Below are 23,788 nucleotides of genomic sequence, written 5' to 3' on the forward strand. Positions count from 1 at the left end.
CTATACAATTAACACAACATACAGTACTTCCAACCATCTACACCAATATGTTAAAGTAATAATTCCTTTCATTATTTTCCTCAGTACACCCACACACACCTGGTAATTCAACAACCAGTGATCCGTTTAGAATATGGGAGTAAAATATATCCTATATAATAAATACCAATAAATTTAATATAATTTATACTATAATGGACTTTAAGTAACATTCAGTAACATATAAACTCTATTTAATCAGGAGTAATAACAAGGGTATCTGTTCACGCCATTGTGGGATTGTCTGGGGGAGGAATTTGTGCTTGGGGTTGAGTTGTTTTCTTTATTGGCTGAATTAGACGTGTAAGTTATTTACTACTGTTTGTTATTTATCAGAATATTGGTATGTTATCAACGAACTTTAAACCTAAGAGATTCATTAAGTTTAAAGTCGAGTAATAACTTGTGGTTGGGTTAATAATGGTGGAGGCCGGGTTTGCTTAGTTTTGTGTAGGTTGTTTCATGAAGTACAATTATGTATTGATTTATGTTAATTATTTCCATTTGTTACCAGGTCAGTTTTTGTTATTTAGGCTATATTTTGATATGTATTTTGGATTTAATAGTGATCTCCAGGTCCAGAATATGTGGAAAGCCATCTTAGGTTTTGACAATTTGGTAGATGCATTAAATGACACTCTACATAGGTAATGTTTTAAGCTAATATATGCCCTGTGACCATCAGTGGAGTGTGTATATGCTGATTACTTTCACTTCTATTCAATTTCTTGTGTAAATGCTTAGTTTATATATATAGGAGAGTTAAGATATAGGTTAGGTTAGGCTAGTACATGATTTCAGCCATTATATTATTTTCCAAACATAATAGTGTCCCCTAATAAAATAATAGAAAACAGAGTAATTTATACCCATTTTAATGAATAATCGGCTGATGGTCATTATCTGAATAATTACTTCTTTTTTTTCAAGAAGTTTTTGTTAATACTTATACTGTAACTCCAGAAGGCAGTTGCCACTTAACTTTTGTTATGATGTAGGAGAAGGTCAGCACCAGAAGGACTTTATGGAACTTTATCTACTTTTTAGGTGTTTTTTGTATGATATTAAGCAAGAAAATTGAAACACTAATACACAGTACTTATTAAAACCTGACCTACTATTACCTAAGCTACCCAACCTTGTCTAACCCACCTAACCTTACCTATCTAACCTTAAAAGCTTCGGCAGCACCAACATCGGCACTAGCTGCCTCTCCACTCACCTTAACATTGTGTAGACTGTAGCGTTTTTTAAATCTATCAAACCACCCATGACTTCCTGCTCACTCACCTTAACATCGATGACTGCTTGCTTTTATGTGTTACACGCCTGTATCTGGTCTTCTATCCCAATAATTTTTCCATAGAATAGGAGATATTATAGTTCCTTTATAGTAATTGCCTGTCTCCTTTTGTGTGGAGCACCACCCCTCTCACTTTTACGCTTTCCAGTCATTATAAAGTCAATTAAATACGATAATAACGAAAGTTCACAGCGCGATCATTATAGGATACGATAGCCAAACACAAACTAAGCGCTCCACTGAGTGAGTGTACCCACGAGGCGACCCGAGACGGAAATGTTTCGGTATAGAAAATGCGCGCGTCATTTGAAAATATTTTTGGTCACGACTGCCGCGGTCGTATGTCCCGATGGACGTACGGTCAGAGCAGGTCGTAAGTACCAATGGACTAAGTCCATTGGTCGTAAGTCGGGGACTACCTGTATACTGTATAAAAATTTCCGACAAACGCTGTAGAGTATAATATTTTCTCTGTCTCTATACTGTACAGGCAGTCTCCGTGTTAGGAGCGTCCAACTTACGAACATGCGCTGAAACGAACAAGGCTACACTTAAAATTTATGGTACTGTATTTTATTTACTCACTGACTTATTGGTGTTGTTTTTAGCATTTTAACCCCACATTTTCCTGTACCTTCAAAGCCCTGTCCGCTTTGTGAAAAGTATTGTCATATCTCCACAAATATGCATCAGTGCCAAAAATAAAGGTCATATTTTTTAAATCGCCATCAAAAACATGAATAAATCCATTTTTTTTTAGTACTAATTTTTGTTTTGTACTATAAAGAATCTTTACCACACTTCATAATAGTCTGAAGTGACAACTCGTGAGAAGCAGCAACTGTAATTAACTTACCTGACATAAGTGACCAAAAGTTTCCCAGCACCTTTTACATACATAACCTAACCTAACCTAACCTAAGGTGACCAAGCACTTACCAATGCCCTTTCCTTACATTACCTACCTTTTTTAACAATGTAAATTAACCTACCAAACCTAACCTAGGTACGTTTGGGTGGTTCATCTTACTGGTCTCTTATGGTACGACATCCTATGCTGTAGTAATGTAAACAGGTTAACGTGGTGGTGCGGGGATTTTTTGTCTCGATGTAGATTTGTGTTTAGGACAAAAACAGTTGCCAGAAAAAGAGACAAAACTTTTAATTCTTTTATAGAAATTTTTCCTAAAGTTGTTCCACCTCATAAATCAGTGTTCTAGACTGTTACCAATAAAGGCTCTTAAATCATGTTACTGTGTATTTTTATATAATTAAATATATGTATGCAGAGAATTAAACTAACAATTTAAATCATTTACCTGCATTAATATTTGTTCAGCTGTGGAGGAATGTCTAGGTGAGCACGTGGAGCCGAGCTATTGGGGACAAACAGCTGGGGGTGGCGGGTGGGCAGACTGCCGCTAATGACGACGAACATGTATCTCCTGTAATGCATGAAAGGCAACTGAGGGCCTTGTTGAGGTGTGGGTAGATCAGGGGAAGTCTACTCTAGGACATTTAATGTGCTTTATGAATGATAATATTAGAGTGTAATTTAAAACAAAATGGCACAAAACTTTATTCTCATATTCGTCATGTCTCAGTTGAAGGGCGAGATATATATATTTTTTATGGGGTCTTCATTAATAGGTTTGTAAATTGGGAAAAGAAAAATATTAGTAAAAGGCATTTGTGTAACATACTGCTGGCAATTTGAATGTGATCAGACATGGATTCTCAACAAATATGGTACAAGGGATTTAATTTGCATAATGATAAGTTATACATACACCTAAGATTAATATATTTATTGCCTGTATATAGTTCAGGACATTCTTATAGATATTATATACATATAATTTGACCCAATAATATGTTAATTTTAATATTGAAATCAGAACCATCCTTTTGTTTACTGTGTTACAAACATAGGAGTTTGGTGCGGTCTCTCTTGAATACTGTAACTCCCCAATCCAGACCTTCACACATCATATCAACAATTATTGTCACCCAAATGTACTGTACCAGTATTGTATGTGCATGTGTGTGTGTAAACATACACACTAAACACATACAAATATATAATAATGGGAAAATTCTCTCACAAATACAGTAATGTGTCTGTTAGCCGGAACCCCTCAAACCCAGAACTATCCGATATCCAGAATTGAAATTTTAAATTCCGGCTTTGGGAATGATTTTCCAAGGGGCACATTTTCCAGAAAATTCTGAGAAAATTCTGGGGATGGGGAAGTTCTTTTCTGGGTTTGAGAGATGAAAATGAGGTGCATTTTCTAGAAATTCCGAGAAAATTTTCCATTATCCGGAAGATTACGGGGACGAGGGATATTTTTCTGGGTTTTAGAGATGGTGTAATGGGCAATTTCTGGAACTTCCGAGAACATTTTTCCGTTACCTGGAAAATTCCGGGGATGGGGGATTTTTTCCGGCTTTGACAGAGTCGTCTCGTTACCCGGAAATCTCTCATTCCCGGAAGTGCTCTGCACCAACTGTTCCGGCTAACGGGGATATCGCTGTAATCAGAAACAAATGTAGCAAAAATGTGTGAGTCTACCCTCAAGTCCCATTATTATTTATTTATATGTGTTTTGTCTGTGTGTGTCTACACACACACACACACCACTGGTTAGCAAATGTTATTCGCGGATTTGGCTATTCGAGGGCATTTTGAGAACTTAACCTAACTGCGAATTTTAGAGGCATGCTGTACGTACATATAAACACTACAAAAATTGGTTATATTCTAAACTTAAAGGTACGACTCAGAACTTGAAGTAAGGGAAAACATAACTGTGATTAAGTATTTGATATTTTAGCTTGTCTTCATTCACCTTTGTTGGTGTATAAATTATTTCTAGATTATGCTTACAGGACACATCTAAGAGGATCATCTGGACATATCTCACAGAATACACACACCACACCATGGAGTCATCTGAATTCCAGGAACAACCTCACACTAGTGAGAAGGCTTATGAATGTCTAGATTGTGGGAAAACTTTTGCTAAGAACAGTGATTTGAAGAGACATACAATGATTCATACTGGTGAACGACCCTTTGTCTGTGAAGTTTGTGGCATGGGCTTTATAGAAAAGGTGAAGCTCACTGTTCACATGAGACATCATACAGGGGAAAGACCATTTGAGTGTAAAGAATGTGATAAAACATTTATTAAGAAAAGTGATTTGAAGAATCATACTAAAACACATTTTGGGGAAAAAAATTTCATATGTAATGAATGTGGAAAAGGGTTCCTTAAAAACAGTGATCTCAAAAGGCATACAAGACTCCACACTGGTGATAGGCCATTTGCATGTATATTTTGTAGTGCATGTTTTACAGAGAGTGGGAAGCTGAAGAAACATTTGATGGTTCATACTGGTGAAAAACCAGTTGCATGTGGAGAGTGCGGGAAGAGGTTTGCCCAAAACTCAGATCTCCGCAGACACACGAGGGTTCACACTGGAGAGAGACCCTATGTATGTGAAGTTTGTAACCAAAACTTTAGCCAAAGTCATATATATAAGGACCACATGAAACATCATGCTATGAGAGTAAATCCTGTTGAGAAATCCAGTCAAGAAAAAGTGGATGACCAAAGTGTAGCTGTGTCTCCAACAATAAGTGCAGTGTTTAATCCAGCAGGTGATATCCATTCAGATCAAACCATGTTCATCATTGGAGAAAATTATACACCACAAAGTAGTAAACATATGGAAGAAGGTGCTGATTCTTCCAAGTTTCTGCAAGTAAATGTTAATGTTAAAGATGAAGTCATTGATATGAATGATGACAATGGAGTGTATCAGAATGTTTAAAATCTGTCTCATGTCATCAATGTACTGTACTGTATCCCATAATCTTGTATGTGTATATGTGTCATTTGTTATGTGTATTGTTGGGATTTCTGACCTACCAGATGGTTGAAGAAAGGTGATAGGCACTGTGATTTGTGTTGTTATATTGTACCAGAGACAGTAGCTCTATTACCTGAGATTTGGCTTCTGATACTTTGTGTGTATCATAAGCAAAATATATATATATATATATATATATATATATATATATATATATATATATATATATATATATATATATATATATATATATATATATATATATATATATATATATATATTACATGATTTTATTTCATTTTTAAAATTTACATTACTTTTGTTATGTACAGTAGCAAAGAAAATTCTCTGAACATTTAGCAATACAGTATCTGGCATCTATTTCTGGGTCATTTATATGATTGATTTATATCTAATAATGCTGCTTTTCATCATATATTATGGTGGAATCACAAGATGGAAAAAACCCACTCTTTAATACAATAAAATCCCCATTTGCCAGAACCCCTGGTCCCTGGAACTCTCCAAGAACTAGAATTAATTTTGAGCCAGAAAATTTCCAATGAAACTCTCAATTCCATGCATGAGAACGATTATCTGAGAGAATCTCTCTGTTCTGGGCATGGGAACAGATTTTCTGGGAGTTCCTAGAGGTTGCATCATGCTCTGAAGCGTCCGCACATTCCCCCTATGTTCCAGGCTGCACGGGTGGAATAACTGCTTGGGTAACTTTGGTTGTAGGTTCGCGCGCATAGTTCATATTCTGCTGCCACTTGCTTCTGTTTTTGCATACAGTTTCTGTTGTGCAGTACTGTACATTTCTGTACCAGGACACAATCGGCCAAGATTATACTAGTGTTAAATCAGCGTTAAGATGTAGAAAGTAATTACAGTTACATATACAGTGCTGTACAGTATCAGAGTAGACAGTGTATGCCTACTGAAACAGCATCATCTGCTGAAGAGCGCAGTATATACCGGTACAGTACAGTAGTATAGTATACTTCCGATTTAATGGAATCCAATATAACGAACTCTTGATTTAGCGGAAGGAATTTTGTCTGATATTTTCACTCAGTTTAGTGAACTACTGTAGTTCACTATATCAAGATTAATTCTGTTAATACGCTCACACCTATAGAGACACCTCAGACACATGATAGGTACATAGAAACATTAGAAACATTATTCATGACTTACCTTAAACTTGGGGGTTTGGTGTTTGTTGTAAATTTTTTCTATAATTCCAAACTTTTTCCAATTGGTAGCCGCACTATTTTGACTTTTCCCCCACACCATTTCTTTTTGAGACTTTTGGTATCATGTCTAATTACAATATTTATAGTTATTTGACAGAGAGGTAGCAGTGAACAATACACGCAGTGGTGGCAGAACACAAACTGAGTGGATGTAAACAAACCTCATGCACCAAGCGGTGCATTTGGCGCGGAGTTTGATGGAATCTCGCTTGGTTTAGCAAACTAGTTCGCAAAATGAGCAAAAATAACAAAGTTCGATTTAGCAGAAATTTTGATTTAACGGAAAGGGTTTGCTTGAATTAGTTCATTAAATCGAGAAAATAATGTATAAATGATATCTCCGTTAGCTGGAACAATAGATGCAGAGCACCTCTGGGAATGAGAGATTTCCGGGTAACGAGACGACTCTCAAAGTTGGGAAAAAAAATTCCCTGATCCCCAGAATTTTTGGGATATTGGAAAAATTTTCTCAGAAGTTCCAGAATTAAGCAATATACATCATCTCTCCAACCAGGAAAAATATCTCCCATCCCCGGAATTTTTCGGGTACTGGAAAATATTTTCTCTGAATTTCCGGAAAATATGCCTGATTTTTATCTCCCAAACTCCCAACAACACTCCCCCATCCCAGATTTTTTCAGGTGTTAGGGAAATTTTCTCCGAATTTCCCAGAAAATTTACCTCGTGGAAAATTGTTCCCAAAGCCGTAATTTTCTGGAAAATTGCAGCTTTGGCAACGATTTTCCGAGAAATTTCAATTCTGACTAACGGATATATGATATTACTGTATAGGTGTACTGGACATTATTTTTTATTCACCTTGTATTGGACGTGTAGTGTGGTGTTTGTGTAAATAAGTACAGTTGTGTCTGTTTGTGTGAGATGCACAGTCTAGACTCTCGGGAAAACTCTCCAGTACAGGGTGGAAAATTCCAGTGTTGGCTGTGACACACAGCGACAGTCACACCTTCCACATCTGTATCATATACTGTAGATTTATATACAGTATTTGAAAAAAAACTATTTAGGATTATTTCAGGAAAATTGGGGTTTCTAACTTAAGTAGAAGTGATTTATAGCCTCCGGTATAAACATTTCTTGCGTTTTTTCATAAAAGAAATGAGCCCCCGTCATTATATCGTGTCAAAATATTTTATATAAGGCTATTTTACTAAAACATCTTGTGGAGAAATTATTCAGGATCACTATGGTACCAAATTCATCTCTTGGAGACTGATATAACAGACGCTGTGAATGAAAGTTTATACACTTGGTCGCTACAATAGAGGTTTTTCATCGTAACTGCGGCTTAAATGTAAAGGTAGAGTGTTTGTCGATGCGAGGTGCATAATTTAGATGTTTAGACTTCAATGCTAGTAAAGTATATACTCTGGGAAAACTTTCCCCAGCATCGGGAAACCTTCCAGGGATGTGTGGGTGTCTTTCCATGTGAGATGCATCATTTAATCTCTTGAAAACTTTCCCAATACCCCAAAAAATTCCAGGGATGAGAAATTCGTCTCGATACTGTACCCGGAAATCTCTGCGCCAATTATTCCAACTAACGGGGATGTCACTTGTACCAAGAAAATTCTGAGAAAATATTTTAAAATTACAATCTCCTCACCTAATGATCATTAAGTGCTTACATGCCAGGTACTGCCAAGTGCCCAGGGAATATTGTCTGAAACTGTACACCTGTAATAATATTCCGTACTAGAATATAAGATGTTCGCTTCGTTTCAACTGAAAATCACACCAAAAACTAATGCTTATATGAGGGGTTTGAAGGGTTAAATATATGCAGGAACAATATAATACTGTACTGTACTGTATGTATGCTTTGTACCTTGCATAAGGTAATGGGTCTTGTTTTTGAAGGTTGTAGGGTAGCAAAATCCTTCATGCATGATTAAATACTTCTTAGGGAAGCTTCATATTTGGGTGTTAGATTTACATAACTGTTTGGTTATAACAGATACAATTTTTGTCCAGAAATATAGATTAGCACAAATACTATGGTTGTTCTCAAACTTGTAGTCTTCATCATTGCAATAGCACTTAATATATATTTGATATTGTTAGTCAGAAAATGCAAAGATGTCGCTTGAATATTATGAGCTCATTCTGTTAAATTGAATGATATCTTATGTTTATCTCTTAACATTTTTCCTTCTGTGTTTCTGTTAAGCAAGTTATTTTCTTTTTTGTTTAATTATTGTCATGCAAATTGCAGAAACAGTATGAATGATATACAGTAAATACCCCATGACTGCACATATGGGACTGAGGCCTTGCCAACCTTCGGTACTAGGCATATATATGCATTACTGTGTAATGAATTAAATCAGAGTTATATAAGGTATTGTACTTAACAAAAGCAAAGGGCAATTTCTTGATGAATTTGTAAGAGGGAAACAAACTGTTCTGTACTGTATTGTGTGCAACACTTCACGGGTACTGTACAGTAAACTGTTCTGAAAAACTGTCTATACTCTTGTAAACCACAATGTTAATGAAATCAGTTTTCCCGTAAGAAATGGATAAAATACGCTAGTTACATTCTCCAGCCTCTTTTCACCCCATAAAATACAGTACCTACATACATAAATTCAATGGAATTTTTGTAGTTAATATACAGTATATGTTAAACATCCCAAAAGATAAATAGAAACCAAATTAATTTTTAATTAATACTGTAAAACCTTAATCCTGACCGTGGTGGTCTGGATACTATATACAGCTTGTCCTGACGATTCGCGGATTTTTAATTCGCAGACCACGATTATTCATGGATGACACCCTGGATGTACCCAAGAATGTCTAAGGATAGTTTTAAATTTGCTGGCATTTTCGTAGCCAGGACAGGGAGCCATTCGTTCTAGAGACAGTAATTTCTTTTACCTGTATTGTATACACCCTGCATATATGTGTGTGTGTAGAAACACACACATATAACGGTTGCCCCTCGTGTAATGAGGATGGTCGGCCCAAGGGCCACCTAGGCATGAATTTGTTTAAGGTGTAGAAGCTGTCGCCAACACAACAACCACACCCAAAGTTAACGAGTTGTATGATCCAGTGTCAAGGAATAGTCCGAGAAGACCGGACAACTCGCCAACTGCACTGGCTAACCATTACCCCGGAACACGATTCGCAAATTGATTAACACCCAGGTTCCCAATTACTGCTGGGTAGACAGAGGCAAATGGCGTAAAGAAACTTGCCCATAGTTTCACCCTGCCCGGGGATCAAACCCGGGTCCGTTCACTTGTGAGGACACAAATAAATAGTAATGGGAAAATCCTCTCACAAATAATAAAAAAAAAACAAATATATTAAAAATTGTGAGAATCTATACACAGATACATATATACAATACAGGTAAAAGAAATAATTGTCCTAAGGGCAAACACATAAAATGAATATACGTACACTTCTTTGCACACGAGTAAAAATATTCCCCCCCCCCGGTCACTAAATTTTATTAGCGGATTTAGCTATTCGCAGCCGTTTTGAGAACCTAACCCCGCGAATTATAAGGGCATGTACTAGTAATTTCTCCGTTAGCCGGAATCCCTCAAACCCGGAACTCTCCAATAGCCAGAATTGAAATTTTCTCTGAAAATTTTTCCCAAATTTGGAATTTTCCAGAACGATTTTCCAAGGGGCACATTTTCTGGAAAATTCCAAGGGTGTGGGGGGAGTGTTTTTCCGGGTTTGAGAGATGAAAATCTGGCGCATTTTCTGGAAATTCCGAGAAAATTTATCTACTGTAGTAGCCAGAAAATTCCGGGGATGGAGAAGATTTTTCCAGGTTCGACAGATGACGTAATGGGCAATTTCTGAAACTTCCAAGAAAACTCTGGGGATGAGGGATTTTTTCCCAGCTTTGAGAGGGTCGTCCTGTTACCCGGAAATCTCTCATTCCCAGAAGTGCTCTGCATCTACTGTTCGGCTAACGGAAATATCAGTACGAGGGTTAGGCCCAACGCTACACCAATGTCCACAGCACATTCACCTTTATCAAAACTGTTTAAAATCTCCTTTTTTATAGCCAGGCTAATGGTCTTGCATTTCTTCTTCACAACACTAGCATCACTTTGACTTTATGGGTGCTTGGAAGCCATTTCAATGGGTCACAAGACAGTTTTTTGCAGCAAAAACACATTAAACACGTCTGTACATTGTGGAAGCATAAGAAACATTGGGAAGATGATGCTTGGGAATGCTGTGATGTTCCATTTGAGAGAGCGTGGAGTCCATATTCTGTGTGCCATACAAAGTATTCTGAGTTGGGTACTAACATAACGTTAGGACGACATTATAATGGATCAGGCGGACCGTAAAACATTGTTGTCATGAGCATCTCCAAGAGTATTAACGTTATAACGAAACAATGTTGTTTTGGACTTAATGTACCAGTTATATTTTGCAGACATTTTGACTTAATTGTTCTTACAAACTTATGGCTACACTTTATTCTTAATCTCAATGATGAGAGGTGCATGTAAACTGTTGCTCACGGGGCCAACAAACGTGGGTCTGTTCAAGTTCTCACACGTGACTCGGGTCCCGGCAATTTACTGGCTACTCAAAAATGTAACAGGTATCCAGTGCTGTGCCAGCTTACCTGATGTCAAGTTATGGGGTTTTATTGTAGGTACTGCAGATTTCTTGTATTTTCATCATCCTGTAAGAGATATGTATCACATTTTAGTATAATCATGTACAAATTTCCATAAAAGAAAACATTAAAATCACCAGGAAATATTTCAAAGTAGTTTATATTTATTAATGAACATCATCATCTGACATTTTTTTTTACATAATGAAGTGTGACATAGTTTATAGACCCAGCGTAAATTGTCGTGTGTTCAGTGCTTGCTCCAGGCTTTTAACTCTCACAGTTTTCCCTGGAGGAACTTTGACACACCTCCACAATAATACATGTGTAAGTGTCCTCCCCTGGTATTATCCTCACAGGTCTTTGTTTGAATCTTATTTCTCTGTTTTGTTTCCACTATTTTTTTATCTTTTCTCCACTTACTGTACATCATTCTGTTACTGTATTTCCTTATACTTCGTCAATTTTGCTCCCCGTATCACAACCATTTGAGTGTAGCTACTGTATTGTATTATTCCTTAATGTTTCCTAATTTCACAGAACTCTTGTGTACAGTACAGTGGGGTATGCTATAACGAACGGATCCTACTACGAATATTCCTATAACGAACGGTTTTACCTATAAAATTGAGAATGCTATAACGAACGAAACTCCTACAACGAACATTGTTTAATTTTTTTTTTTTCTAATTTATTGTTTTTTTATTACAAATATTAATGATATTCTTTATTTCAGGGGTGTAGATGCATATTTATGCACTTTTTTACAATTTTTACAATTTTATATTATATTTTTCAGTGTTAAGTGGTTGTATTTGGGGGCCTGGAACGGATTAATCCTATAACGAACGAATGCTATAACGAACAAGGTTCTAGAACCAATTAGATTCGTTATAGCATACCCCACTGTACTTGAATAGCTGATATAAGACTGTTTATAACAAAGCTTAAAATTTCATCTCATAAAAAAAAATCCCTGAAATGAATTTTGATTCGCTATGAAGTTATTTTATATACAGTATCAGACAAAAATTTAATAATAATAATATTATTATTAATATTATTAAAAGACATTTTAAAGCAAAAGTAAATTGCATCCCCCCCCCACCCCAAATGAGACCTTCATAAGAATTATTCCTTCAAATGAAGGTAAACATTGTGATGAAATGTTCCAGTAAAGCTGTTTGCCAGTCATTATGCACAGTCTGTTTTACTTATCTCTTGTATAATATTAGGTACTCAGTAAGTATGCATTTATGGTTACTTATATCAATACTGCTGGACACCACTTCTTTGAAGTAATCATTTCATATTATTTTGACGTGATTTCTACTCGCTTGCGCAGTCATCTACCCCTGCCCCATCTAGCCTCAATCAGGTGCCCACACAATTACCCTCATTGTCATCACACAACAGTGATGTTATAGTTGGTAATCTGAATGTAATCTCCAACGCTGATCTGACCATTTTAATGGTGTGCCGTCCCATTCATACAGTACTGCCAAACTACACTGTTGTTAAATAACTCTAGGGTAGTTATGGTAAAGTATAAGCAAGCATAATGGTCATCCACAAGTTAAAGATTACCACAACTTTTTATGTTCTGAGCACTACCAATGCTTAATAGACACTTACGTCCCAGATCGGAAAGACTAGAAGTGTCTTTAAATTTGGGAGAACACTCAGACTGAGGATCCAAAGTCTTCTCTAGTTACCCCCCCCCCCTCCTATTAGCCCGACATCAATGTTGAAACGTGGCGCTTGAATGGTACTGCACTTGTTTCCTGTTCCAGGGGTTGGTGGTTTGATTCCAGAGTGCTCCCAGTTGACCCAGCTATAAATGGGTACCCAAGTTTGCAACTTGGGGAAGTGAAGGCGGTTGAGAGCATTACCGGCCATACTGCCTCCTTGTGTGCCGAAGGCTTAGTGTGCTGTATCTACACTCTCCCTAAAAGGCAGTCATGCCTAGGGTCCTCACTTTCACTTTTTTTCTTTTTCACCCAACCAGCAAGGTACAGCAAGAGAAATACAGTAAAAATATGAATTAATTTACAACCTTTCTTAAACTTTCTCCATGAAAGTGCCAGTATTTTATTAACAATATATCTTTTTACATAAGATGAGCTTTCTAGGGCCATACTGTACTGTAGAGTTGGAACTTTCCTGTGACCTTTTGTAAAAGTCAACACACAAGGATTAGTTCTGTGCCCACTTTCCTGTAGAATATTGCAAGTCCATAACCCAAACCCTTCACTATTGTGGTACAGTACTCTTCACTCAGTACTTAACTTCACTCTCTATGTTGGCTCCAGTGGCCTCCTACGGACTATGGGAAGTCCACTGGCCCAACTGCCATTCCACCAGGCAGTCCTGGCAAATTCCTCTTAAGTGCTGACTAGACAAAGTCCACAGTCCAGCTTTCTTTTCTCGACACTTTCTATGTCCGATGCCTGAGACACATGCAAACTCTGGGACCCACACTTGAAACTGCCTGCAACAAGCGCAGTTATAATCACATGCTGTACAGTATACTGTGTTTTAAAAATTATGCTTTTAATTTTTCTAAATCATATTATGAATATTTTATTGCATTAATACAGTTGGTCCTCATATTACGCGGTCCCGCATTCCGCGTTTCACCGTTAACGCGGTGCCTTGCCAGAACCTAACATTTTCACCTTCCGCGGTCGTGAACCCCATTACGCGGAGAGCGGCTGGCAAGCCGCGCCATTTTTTGATCCAAACCTCCCACCATCCGCCATGTTGTGTAAGAGGCGCGAAAATGGTGCGCACAAGGTCGCCCAGTCATCAAAACATTACCAGTTCTTCACCCGCCACCCACCACAGCCGGCCCAAGTCAGTGATAGTGATAATTATGGTGAGGATATGGACTTATATGGATTTTGGGGAGTTTGACAAAGAGGCCCTGCAAGCCTCTGTGGTGGATAGTGATACAATTGATATAAGTGATACAGGTGAGGGCCAATAATCTGCCCTCTGCCTCGGAACCAACCGCCCATCCCCGTGTGCCCAGCCATCTTTTCTACTAATGTAAGTGTTAAAAAACCTAATATTATTGATATTTCTCTTAATTATTAATTGTGTGTGCATGCCATCATAAAGTTAAGATAATATTTTTACTACAACATAGTTGTGTGTCGTCAAAAAGTGGAGTTTGGGGATCGGCCCGGACTCCATTTCAATTAATCCCATATGTTATGTTATTCACTTTACGCGTTTCTCACTTTCCGCGGTACCCTCCGGGTTACATTAACCGCGTAATATGAGGACCAACTGTACTACTAAAGAGTGTTTTAGTTTCTTTTCAAGTTGTGTTACAATTAGAGTATCCGTCAGTTATGTTAGGTTCAGTTAAGTCGTAGGTTACTTTAAGTTCCAGTTTTTCCGACTCACTTTGGAACAAACACCGACAACTATTCAATAGAGTCCAATACACTGTCCACAGTTCAAACAATCTATAGATGCCTAATAAATCCATCCGATAAAATTATTATATCGCTAAATCTTCAAATAAAGAGATATATACATACTGTATACTAAGTTAACACTAGGATTTGTCCAGAACTCACGATGAAAAATGACCCATCACTAGGAATGCCACCTACTGTACTAACCTGTAGAGTGATTGGCTACAAATCAGTGAAGCAGCAAAGAGTGTCCAGTGGTAAGCTGTCTAACACTAGTCTTGACTATTAAATCCTCTGAGCCTTCCCAGTCTATGATTTGTGGACAGTTTTTGTAATTTTTGTTCGGTGACTGTTATACCAATTGACACGACTCCTTTGATGACAAACGTTCAGTCTAACAGTTCTGTTTTTCTCACAGACCATTATACCTGTGTTTGGGGCCAGACAATTATTTGTGATTTATTTATTTATTTTATTTTATTTATTTATTTATATTTTTTTTTTTACTGTTTACTGTTAAAACTAATGCTACAACTCATGAAACCTATTAAATATATTAAAGGTTACAGAGCACAGGCTGAGAAATCAACTCTATTGAACTTAGCTCCTCCATTCAGTGTGAACAAACACAGATCCCACATCTATCATAACACACCAGCCTATGTACTAGTTATGAGTGTTGGCAATTGTACATTACCGAAGGTGGAGAGGTTATGTTCTCACTGCTAATTTCATTGACTATATGCACTACTGTTTTTATATTATTTAGACACTACACTTTAGTGCTCCTCCATCACAATGGCTTACTCTGTCCTCAATATTTTCCAGGGTTAGGGACCAGAAAAATGCCATGATAAGCAAACCCACAATAAGTAAGTCAACTATCTTACGGAAAAAATAGGATTGCTTCCCAAACTGCCTCCAACCTCATATAAAAACAACTTTCTCCATAGGCACAAGACAGACATCCTTCTGACCTCACACAATACAGTTAACAGACTTACTGCAGGTCCCTCTCAGTCTCCATTATTTTTAAGTAAAATTACAAATTATATATCATACTTTTGTCTATTGTTTAATATTTTATATTATCGATGAAGAAACACACCATAAGAGGCTGATCATATGGGCATATAATGAATAAGTAAAAACAAACATGAACACTGCAACTAATAGCTTCACCCAAATTCCTTTGCAAAAGGAGGGGGTCAGTGGTCATGGAAGAATTACCTTCAGATTCGGTTTATCCTTTTATTTTGAAGTCAAATTACAAATTATATATATAATATTTTGTTCTATTACTTAATGTTATATATGTTATTTTTGATGAAACATACACCATAAAAGGCTTATCAATATAATAATGAATAAATAAAAACAAACTGGTGAATGCGGCACCAGCCAGCCCCATCTCCAGAACCTTTACACATGAAGTACATCTTTCGCACCTATTAGCTCTCGTGAGGCCTATATCAAATCTGATTACACCACTGTACAGTTATACTCTTCCCATTAAGACAAAACTATAGATTTTAATAAATAAGGTAATATATTTTATAAAAATCATTTTCTTTACTGCATATAAGGGAAAAATGTAAAAAAATGCACATGACGTTTATTGCTCATAAAATACTGTTTACGGGACCTTCGCTGACCCATGATAATGAAATATTGGGTCACAGTTGAGGATACCAGCTCATCCCAAATCGGTAGTTATCAAGGATGGACGTACAGTACTAACCAGATTTTGGTAGTGTTCTTCCGGGTTGAGGATACAAGTGTACGGTGTTGGACCCCAGTCTAGATTACAAGGGGATCTGGATTAAGGGGAGCTCACTGTATATTTGGTATAGGAAAGTAAATCTTGCTGCCATTAATGGGGCTGTACAGTATATGTAGTAATATATGACTTGCTCTTAGGTGGAAGAGATCACAATTTCTCAATATTTGAGGATTACTATAATGTGTCAATAGTAAAACTGAACCAATGTGCTTATATTGAATATGTTGAGAGAGATTCTTGGCAATGTTGTCACCTAAGAGTTACAGTACTAAACTTGTGGCCACTCATACAGGATAATACTGTATTGTACACAAAAGCTTCATAAGAAATATAATGATGGATCATTATAAGACAGGGAGAAGAGGCCTGATGAAATTATCTTTTAGCTGTAAATGAACTTGTCTGACACCATTTCAGTTGTATGACTAAACAAGAGCAAAATATTTTATAAAAGAATAATTACAAAATAAATAAAAAATGTAAAACTTTGGAGAAGTTTGGTAATGGTCAAAATAAATACTGTACTGCTGCAAAAATAATTTGGGGGGAAAATGGCTGAGGTACAAAAATTTTATACAAAGTATTTCCTGTTTTAAACAAATGTGTAGCACTGTACTGTACTGGAGTAACTTTTTTTTTTACAGAAAGTCTCAAGATGGCTGTACAGTACTGTGGTAAATACCCTAATAATGCTTACAAACAATATTTGCAGTGGTATAAATAACCCAAATTAAATGACATGTCTGGTGCCGTTCATTCAGCCTTACACAATACATTACTATAATCAGTTATGAACAAATGTTAGAAGAAAATTAATCAAACTTATGTTTAAATCTTGGGTAGCATTAAATTAGATGTGAGTGGTTGTCAAGTATATCAGATGTAATTTACTGTTCACTACTGGACATAAAGAGCAGGAAGTTTACATAATGCCTTACACCTTATATATAGCATCTGAGTGGTCAGTAGAGAAATTAATATTAAAAAGAAAAAAATACAGTAAGTATTATATGTTGTCGATGGTATTAGAACTAATGAGCACATGGATCTCTCTCTCATTTATTATTTTTTCTTACATAAATACAAGAAAGATTTTGTTTCAGTGTTACAACTCAGGTGTCAGGATGGTGGCAATTGAAGTGCAGCCTGAGTATGGCTACTGTGTGCTGGTGGCTGTTGGCTCCTCCTTCATGCTGGTGTGGAAAGCCATGAAGGTAACAAGTGTTTTCCAGGAGTTTAATATGAAGACATAATGTTGTAGATTCTTAACTGTTCATAGGATGAGCCTTACATGTTATTGAAGATGTAGGAAAGAATCTGTGGTAACTACTTATGATGGTCAAAAATTGGATAAAATTTTCACCAAAAACTAGATATATTCACTTGGCACTGGACATAGTCAATGTACAGTACAGACACAATTTCAAAGATACTGTACAAAAATTCTGTCCCTTGACTGGTTCACAGTGAATGTACAGTATAGTAAACAGTATAGTTAATGTTGAGTTTGAGTGCAATTTTGTCCATTTTTATGCTATTTGATAGTTGGGTTTGTGTTTAAGTATAGATCAGCCAATTAGATGCATTCTTACATCTGAAGGTATGAAGAATACTCATATGAACATTTATAAATCTGGACCCATGGCTCTAATGTGTGGTTAGAGCATTTTTGTATGTCTGAGATTTGATATACTGGACTGTACTACTGTATGCAGATCATCCTAAGCCTTTTGATGACTGATGTTTTTAAATGTATCTTTTGCCTTTGGATACAAGAATAAGAATTCTTATATTGTCTTTGATAGTAATTGATAATTTAGGAATGATTGAAGTACAGAATTATAAAGAATTATTGAAAACTGTGTTATTCTAGGTTGGTAACATGCGCAGGAACCTGAAGATCAACTATCCCACAATGTACAGCCCTGATAACGATCTCTTTAACTGTTACCAGAGGGCACACCAAAACACGTAAGATGGTTGTCTCTTCCGGAGTGTACAGTGTACCCTATAACATTATTGCTCTCTTGTTGAATCTCTTCTTATGACAGTAGCAGGTGGATCTGTTTTATGAAAGATGTGGTCAAAACAAGAGCCACATCTTTTACTGTTAGTGTTTTGTGTTTCATGGAGGAGGCGTTGTAGGTGTTTGGGAGTGTGTGTGCATTACCTGTCCAATTTCTAAGGTTTATATGCAAAGGTACAGAAAAAAACACAAACACACACATACAGTATTTGTATTTATCTAATGGCCACTTAAACTACCGCTTGGGAAGATATTGGAAGCATAATGTATTGTCTAATGGTAGACCTTGCTGCCATATGGCACCACAAAAATTGTGACCAAGTTCCCAGGTTGCTGATCTGACTTTCTACCTCATTTACATACAATTGCGGGGTCTCAATTGTTTCTCTTATTTTGACAACACAACATACATAAATTGTTTCTCACTATTGATTTTTTTTTTCATTTTTGTATTTCTTTATGGACCTTTATTATTATTATTATTATTATTATTATTATTATTATTATTATTACACCCCCCAGGCCCCAATGTGCCTGTGTGGGCTAATCCTGAAAAAAAAAAAAATAATAATAATAATAACAGGTGGCCATGCTGGGTAAGAATACCAGTGGCCTGTGTAGGATCCCTCCATTTTTCTTGATAGTGTTGTCAAGGCTATTTTTCTGTCAAGTACTTGTATTGCTTTCAGTTCCACAATTTGAGCTGGTAGACTGTTCCTTATGTGTGTAAAGGAGTATTTCCTTAAATTTGTTCTGCTTGACATCTTGACTAGCTTGAAGTTGTGTCCTCTCATGTTGGTGGTTTGTGACATAAATGAACAAATGTCCTGGGTTCACCTTTTTCATCCCTTTCAAGGTTTTGATTATCTATACGAGATCTGCCTCATTGTGTCTTGTCTGAAGATTTGTTAAACCAAAGGCCATCAGTCTACTTAGATAAATGAGATATAGTTTAGGACTCATCTTACTTGCTCTGTGTTGCTCCTTTTCTGGGGATATTAAGTCTTTCTGGAGGTAGGGTTTCCATGCTTATAGTATACAGTAATCCAGATGGTGATGTAAAGCTTAAGGGGCAATTCGTTATCGATATCCCCGTTAGCCGGAACAGTTGGTGCAGAGAACTTCCGGGAATGAGAGATTTTCGGGTAACGAGACGACTCTGAAAACCGGAAAAAACTCCTCCGTCCCCGGAATTTTCCGGGTATTGGGAAAACTTTCTCAGAATTTTCGGGAAAATGTGCCCCTTAGACAATCGTTCCCAATGCCGGAAAATTCCGGCTTTAGGAACGATTCTGGCTGACGGAAATATTACTGCATATGAAAGCACAACTTTTAATTCTTCTTCTTTTCTTTTTCCACTGCTACCCCGACTTGTTGTGCTTGCTTCAGTGAATGATCTATCACAATGCCTAGATATTTTTCCGTAACAACAGTATCTAGGAAAGTGTTATTAACAGAATAGTTGTGATTAGGATTGTTGTGTCCTATGAAGAGTTGCATTTGCCAGTACAGTATCAGCATCTTCTGTGCAAATCTTTTTGCATTGATGCAACATCATCTTGACTTGCTGCCTTCCCAAATACCTTTGTGTCATTCACAAACTTGAGTGTGATTTGATATAATTTTGTTTATGTTGTTAATATTGATGATAAACAGGGTGAGTCCAGGATAGATCCTTGTGGTACTCCACAGAGAACCTTTTTTTTCTGAATACTCCATTTGTGACCACTCTGTTTCCCGTCTTTGAACCAGTTGTTATTCCACTTCAATATTTTGCCTGTGATGTCATTTGCCTGGACCTTAGAGGCTAGCCATGCATGTGGAACTTTGTCAAATGCCTTAGAAAAATCAAAATACAACACATCAACTGGTAAACCAGGGTCCACATAGTCTGTTACTGTTTCAAGGAATGTGGATAGGTTTGTCAAGCAGGACTTTCTTTCCATGAAACAGACTGTGCTTGGTCAGGAGTTGAATAATGGCATCCTTCAGAATATTCTGAAAGAGTTTGCATGTGCATGGTATTAGGTTGATTGGTCTGTAGTTTTCTGTTGAACCATTTCAATGCAACTGAAACCATTAAGGAAAAGTTATATGAAAGTTTAACACAATCATTTTCATAAGACATAGCTGCATGGCTTCAAACCTTGCCATAGCAACTCAGCCCAGCTAGGGCACTGCTTCTGCCGACCGACACTCCGTTCCCCCCCCTTCTCGTTCTCTCACACAAAGAAATGTTTATAGTATTCTCTTTTGTTTTTGACCTTATGTTAGCTATTTCTTTTACTCTTTTTGCTCATTCTGTATGTAGGATTGTGTGTGCATGTAACCGAGTTAAAAAGATATGTATGAAGAAAGTTTTATACAGGTATATCTACCTGAAATTACGAGTTGAAAAATGACCACAACATAACTCCTACCTCCGCCTGGTAGGGAGAGAGCTTAGGGGATCTGGCTGAATCCTGGAGTCAGTAAGTTATATGGTGATTGTAAGAGACTGATGATGCATTGAAAGTTTATTTGTAGACTTAATAATGTTGAGAATGTTTGAAAATAATGAAGTAAGTATTTGCAGAAACTAATAATATACCGTAACCAAACTGACAACAGCTCTATTTTTTTACAACTTCCTCTGGACACACATTCATGATAGTCTCTTGGTCTCAAACATTTTGGTTGATAGATAATTTACTGTATTAAATAAGATACTGTTTTCTTCTATTATCAAAAGGCAATGGCAACTCTTGTCCCCAGCTAGTAGTAACTGAGATATGGTTGATTGACAAAAAAATATAATAATGCTTATTAGTTCAGTTAGGAACCAAACACTTGGCTTAAAGGCAGAGCTCTAAAGTTTTGCATCTTGTCTATTTGAGATGGTACAATAATTGATGCAATATTTGTGCAATATTTCTGACTTACTCTTATGTGATGGATGGGCTGATCAGATGATGACAACACTGTATTTGTTTTACAGTCTTGAAAATTACCCGACATTCCTGACCCTATTGTTGTTAGGAGGTCTCCATAACCCAGTAGTGAGCGCTCTTGGTGGGGCTGTGTGGTGTGCTGGTCGTGTTGCCTACGCACTGGGTTACTATACAGGAGGTATGTTAACTTGTCACTCCTGTTTAGAATTGTTAGTGGTCTTACTTCATGTACAGTATAATGAAAACACTGTGGCTTTTAGTTTACTCCAATCAGACATTGTTTTGTTGAAATATTTTAATGAGTTAAGAGAACATTTGGTGTAGTAAAATATATTCCTCTGCAATTTTTTTTCCAGACTTAATTCAAGACAATTACATCATTTTTTTTTATCCTCTGATATTTTATTGAACTTTCTGAGACATATCCTAAATTATTTACTCTTCATTTCTATAAACTAAACTTGGTGATGTTAATCTTGTGTTTTAGATCCGAAGAAACGTATGCGTGGCAGCTTTGGTTACATTGGGGTGGTGGCCATGTTGTACTGCACAGGCCGCTTTGCTACTGGTCTGCTTGAATGGTTTTAAGAAGAATATGTTTGGTGCACTTCTCTGTGCTTATTGCAATGATTTGTAGATTGTTACATATATAAAGTACAATACACATACTCAACCAGATGTAATTCATCACCAGTTACCTAACCTGTACATATAAAAATAAATGTATTTAATTATTATGGTTATGTGTCTCCTGAGTGTAGGCCTGTCATTCCCCTCTTATCCAGCCTGTGAGTGAATTGTGCCTGGCCTCCTTCTCATTTATTCCTCCTTCGTTCACTTTGACACACACGCGCACACACTAACATGCCACACTAAATAATAACTTTTATTCAAGTGTCTTTGCATTACCACATACAGGAGTATTTCCTTCATATCTAACTTACTTTGTATTATTTTGGTGGTGTGAGGGACTGTGTTGACACATGTATAAGGCTGGAGGTGTTGCCATTATCGTGTTATTTTTTCAGCAAGTGTTTACATAAATATTTTGTTTAATTTCTTGTGAAGTCATAAATTAATAGGAATAAATCTAATTTTTGTAAACGGGTAGAAAACGACATAAAATAAGCAATTTATTGAAATCTCCTCAAACCGAAAGGATCTCTAGTACTTCTTGTGATCCTGATGACAATGTTATCAAACTCTGTTACCTTTGGGGTAACAAACAACACATCCCAGACAGACTTTTTCCCTTTTATTGAGTACAAGAAGGAGGTTATGTCACACCCAGTTAAGGCATAAGACATTGGTAATGCTATGGCCTTTGATGGTATATATATATATATATATAATGCTGATAACCACAAGGAAAGAAGAAAACACGAAGTTCCCAAGCGCTTTCGTGTAATTCACATCTTCAGGGTGAGTACAGACTAAGGAGAAGTACAAAACAAGGTATATATATACAGAGGAGGGTGAGACCAGGTCCACAATGGTCAGGTATTAGGTAATGACCCTACTAATCTTCATAAAACACAGCAGCAGTCTGTAGTCAGGTCAGAGGGTAAGACGGATTCGGTATGTTTAATGAGACTAGATTCTATAATGTTCCTACGGTCAATTGAATTACAAGGTAATATTGATGAGGTATTACCCCAGTCAATGCAATGCCTATTACAGGTTGACAACCCTTTATCCGAAATTCCAAAAACCGAAAAGCTCTGAAAACCGAAAAAAAATTTTGTGGAGCAATTTTTTTTTTTTTGGGTATTAGCCCATCCGGGCACAGGTCACTGACCCACATCCGGGCCTGGGGGGTGAAAATGTAATAGTAATAATTATAATAATAATACAGTAATAATAATAATTATTCATAGTTAATAAAATTTTTAATAAAAAATACACAAAAATAAAATAAGAATGTTAACAACAATAATAATAACACTAATACTGTAATAATATAATAATAATAATAATAATAAAGAAATACAAGAATGAAAAAAAAAGATCCAAAGTGAGAAACATGACCTAGACCTATGAATTATTATTATTTTATTATTATTATTATTATTATTATTATTATTATATTTTAGCCCCCAGGCCCCAATGTGGGTCAGTGACCTGTGCCCGGGTGGGCTGATCCCTGTTTAAAAAAAAAAAAAAAAAAAAAAAAAAAAATTCTGAACAGAAAAATTCCAAAAACCGAAATGCATCTGGTCCCAAGGATTTCGGATAAGGGATTGTCAACCTGTATCCCTCAAATGATCATTAGCGCGGAACTAGGTGAATTACGGGTGGTTGTCAGTTCGGCGTTGCGAGGGAAGGCTTACATATGGTCCACACTAATTCTCGCATCTATTGTTATCATTCTTGGCGTAAATCAAGCTCAAATCCTTGTGAGAAAGTGTGGAATGGCGACATACAACAGCTGACGTACAATAATCAAAGGAAGAACACCGATTCAGCCTAAGAAATCTCGGAAATAAGTAGCGAGTCACAGTGAAAGCTTACCGG

At 36.6% G+C, this 23,788-nt stretch overlaps 1 protein-coding gene across 2 annotated transcripts; it reads left to right on the forward strand.

Moving 5' to 3' along the window:
- The first annotated feature begins 213 nt into the window (after nucleotides 1–213).
- On the forward strand, nucleotides 214–22,008 carry LOC121871762 (zinc finger protein 239-like). 2 transcript variants are annotated; one of them, XM_042374202.1, is made up of 5 exons: nucleotides 224–342; nucleotides 17,422–17,532; nucleotides 18,192–18,289; nucleotides 21,322–21,452; nucleotides 21,762–22,008. In XM_042374202.1, exons 2-5 carry the CDS (start codon nucleotides 17,443–17,445, stop codon nucleotides 21,860–21,862), a joined length of 420 nt encoding a protein of 139 aa, XP_042230136.1. In that variant the 5' UTR covers nucleotides 224–342; nucleotides 17,422–17,442; the 3' UTR covers nucleotides 21,863–22,008. The 2 variants fall into 2 exon arrangements, with proteins under 2 accessions (XP_042230135.1, XP_042230136.1); XM_042374201.1 differs by lacking the exons at nucleotides 17,422–17,532; nucleotides 18,192–18,289; nucleotides 21,322–21,452; nucleotides 21,762–22,008 and adding an exon at nucleotides 4,235–5,385 and having other exon boundaries at nucleotides 214–342.
- Nucleotides 22,009–23,788: the final 1,780 nt, after the last annotated feature.

This window comes from Homarus americanus, unplaced genomic scaffold, assembly GCF_018991925.1.
Source record: "Homarus americanus isolate GMGI-L3 unplaced genomic scaffold, GMGI_Hamer_2.0 scaffold39675, whole genome shotgun sequence".
Lineage (NCBI taxonomy): Eukaryota > Metazoa > Arthropoda > Malacostraca > Decapoda > Nephropidae > Homarus > Homarus americanus.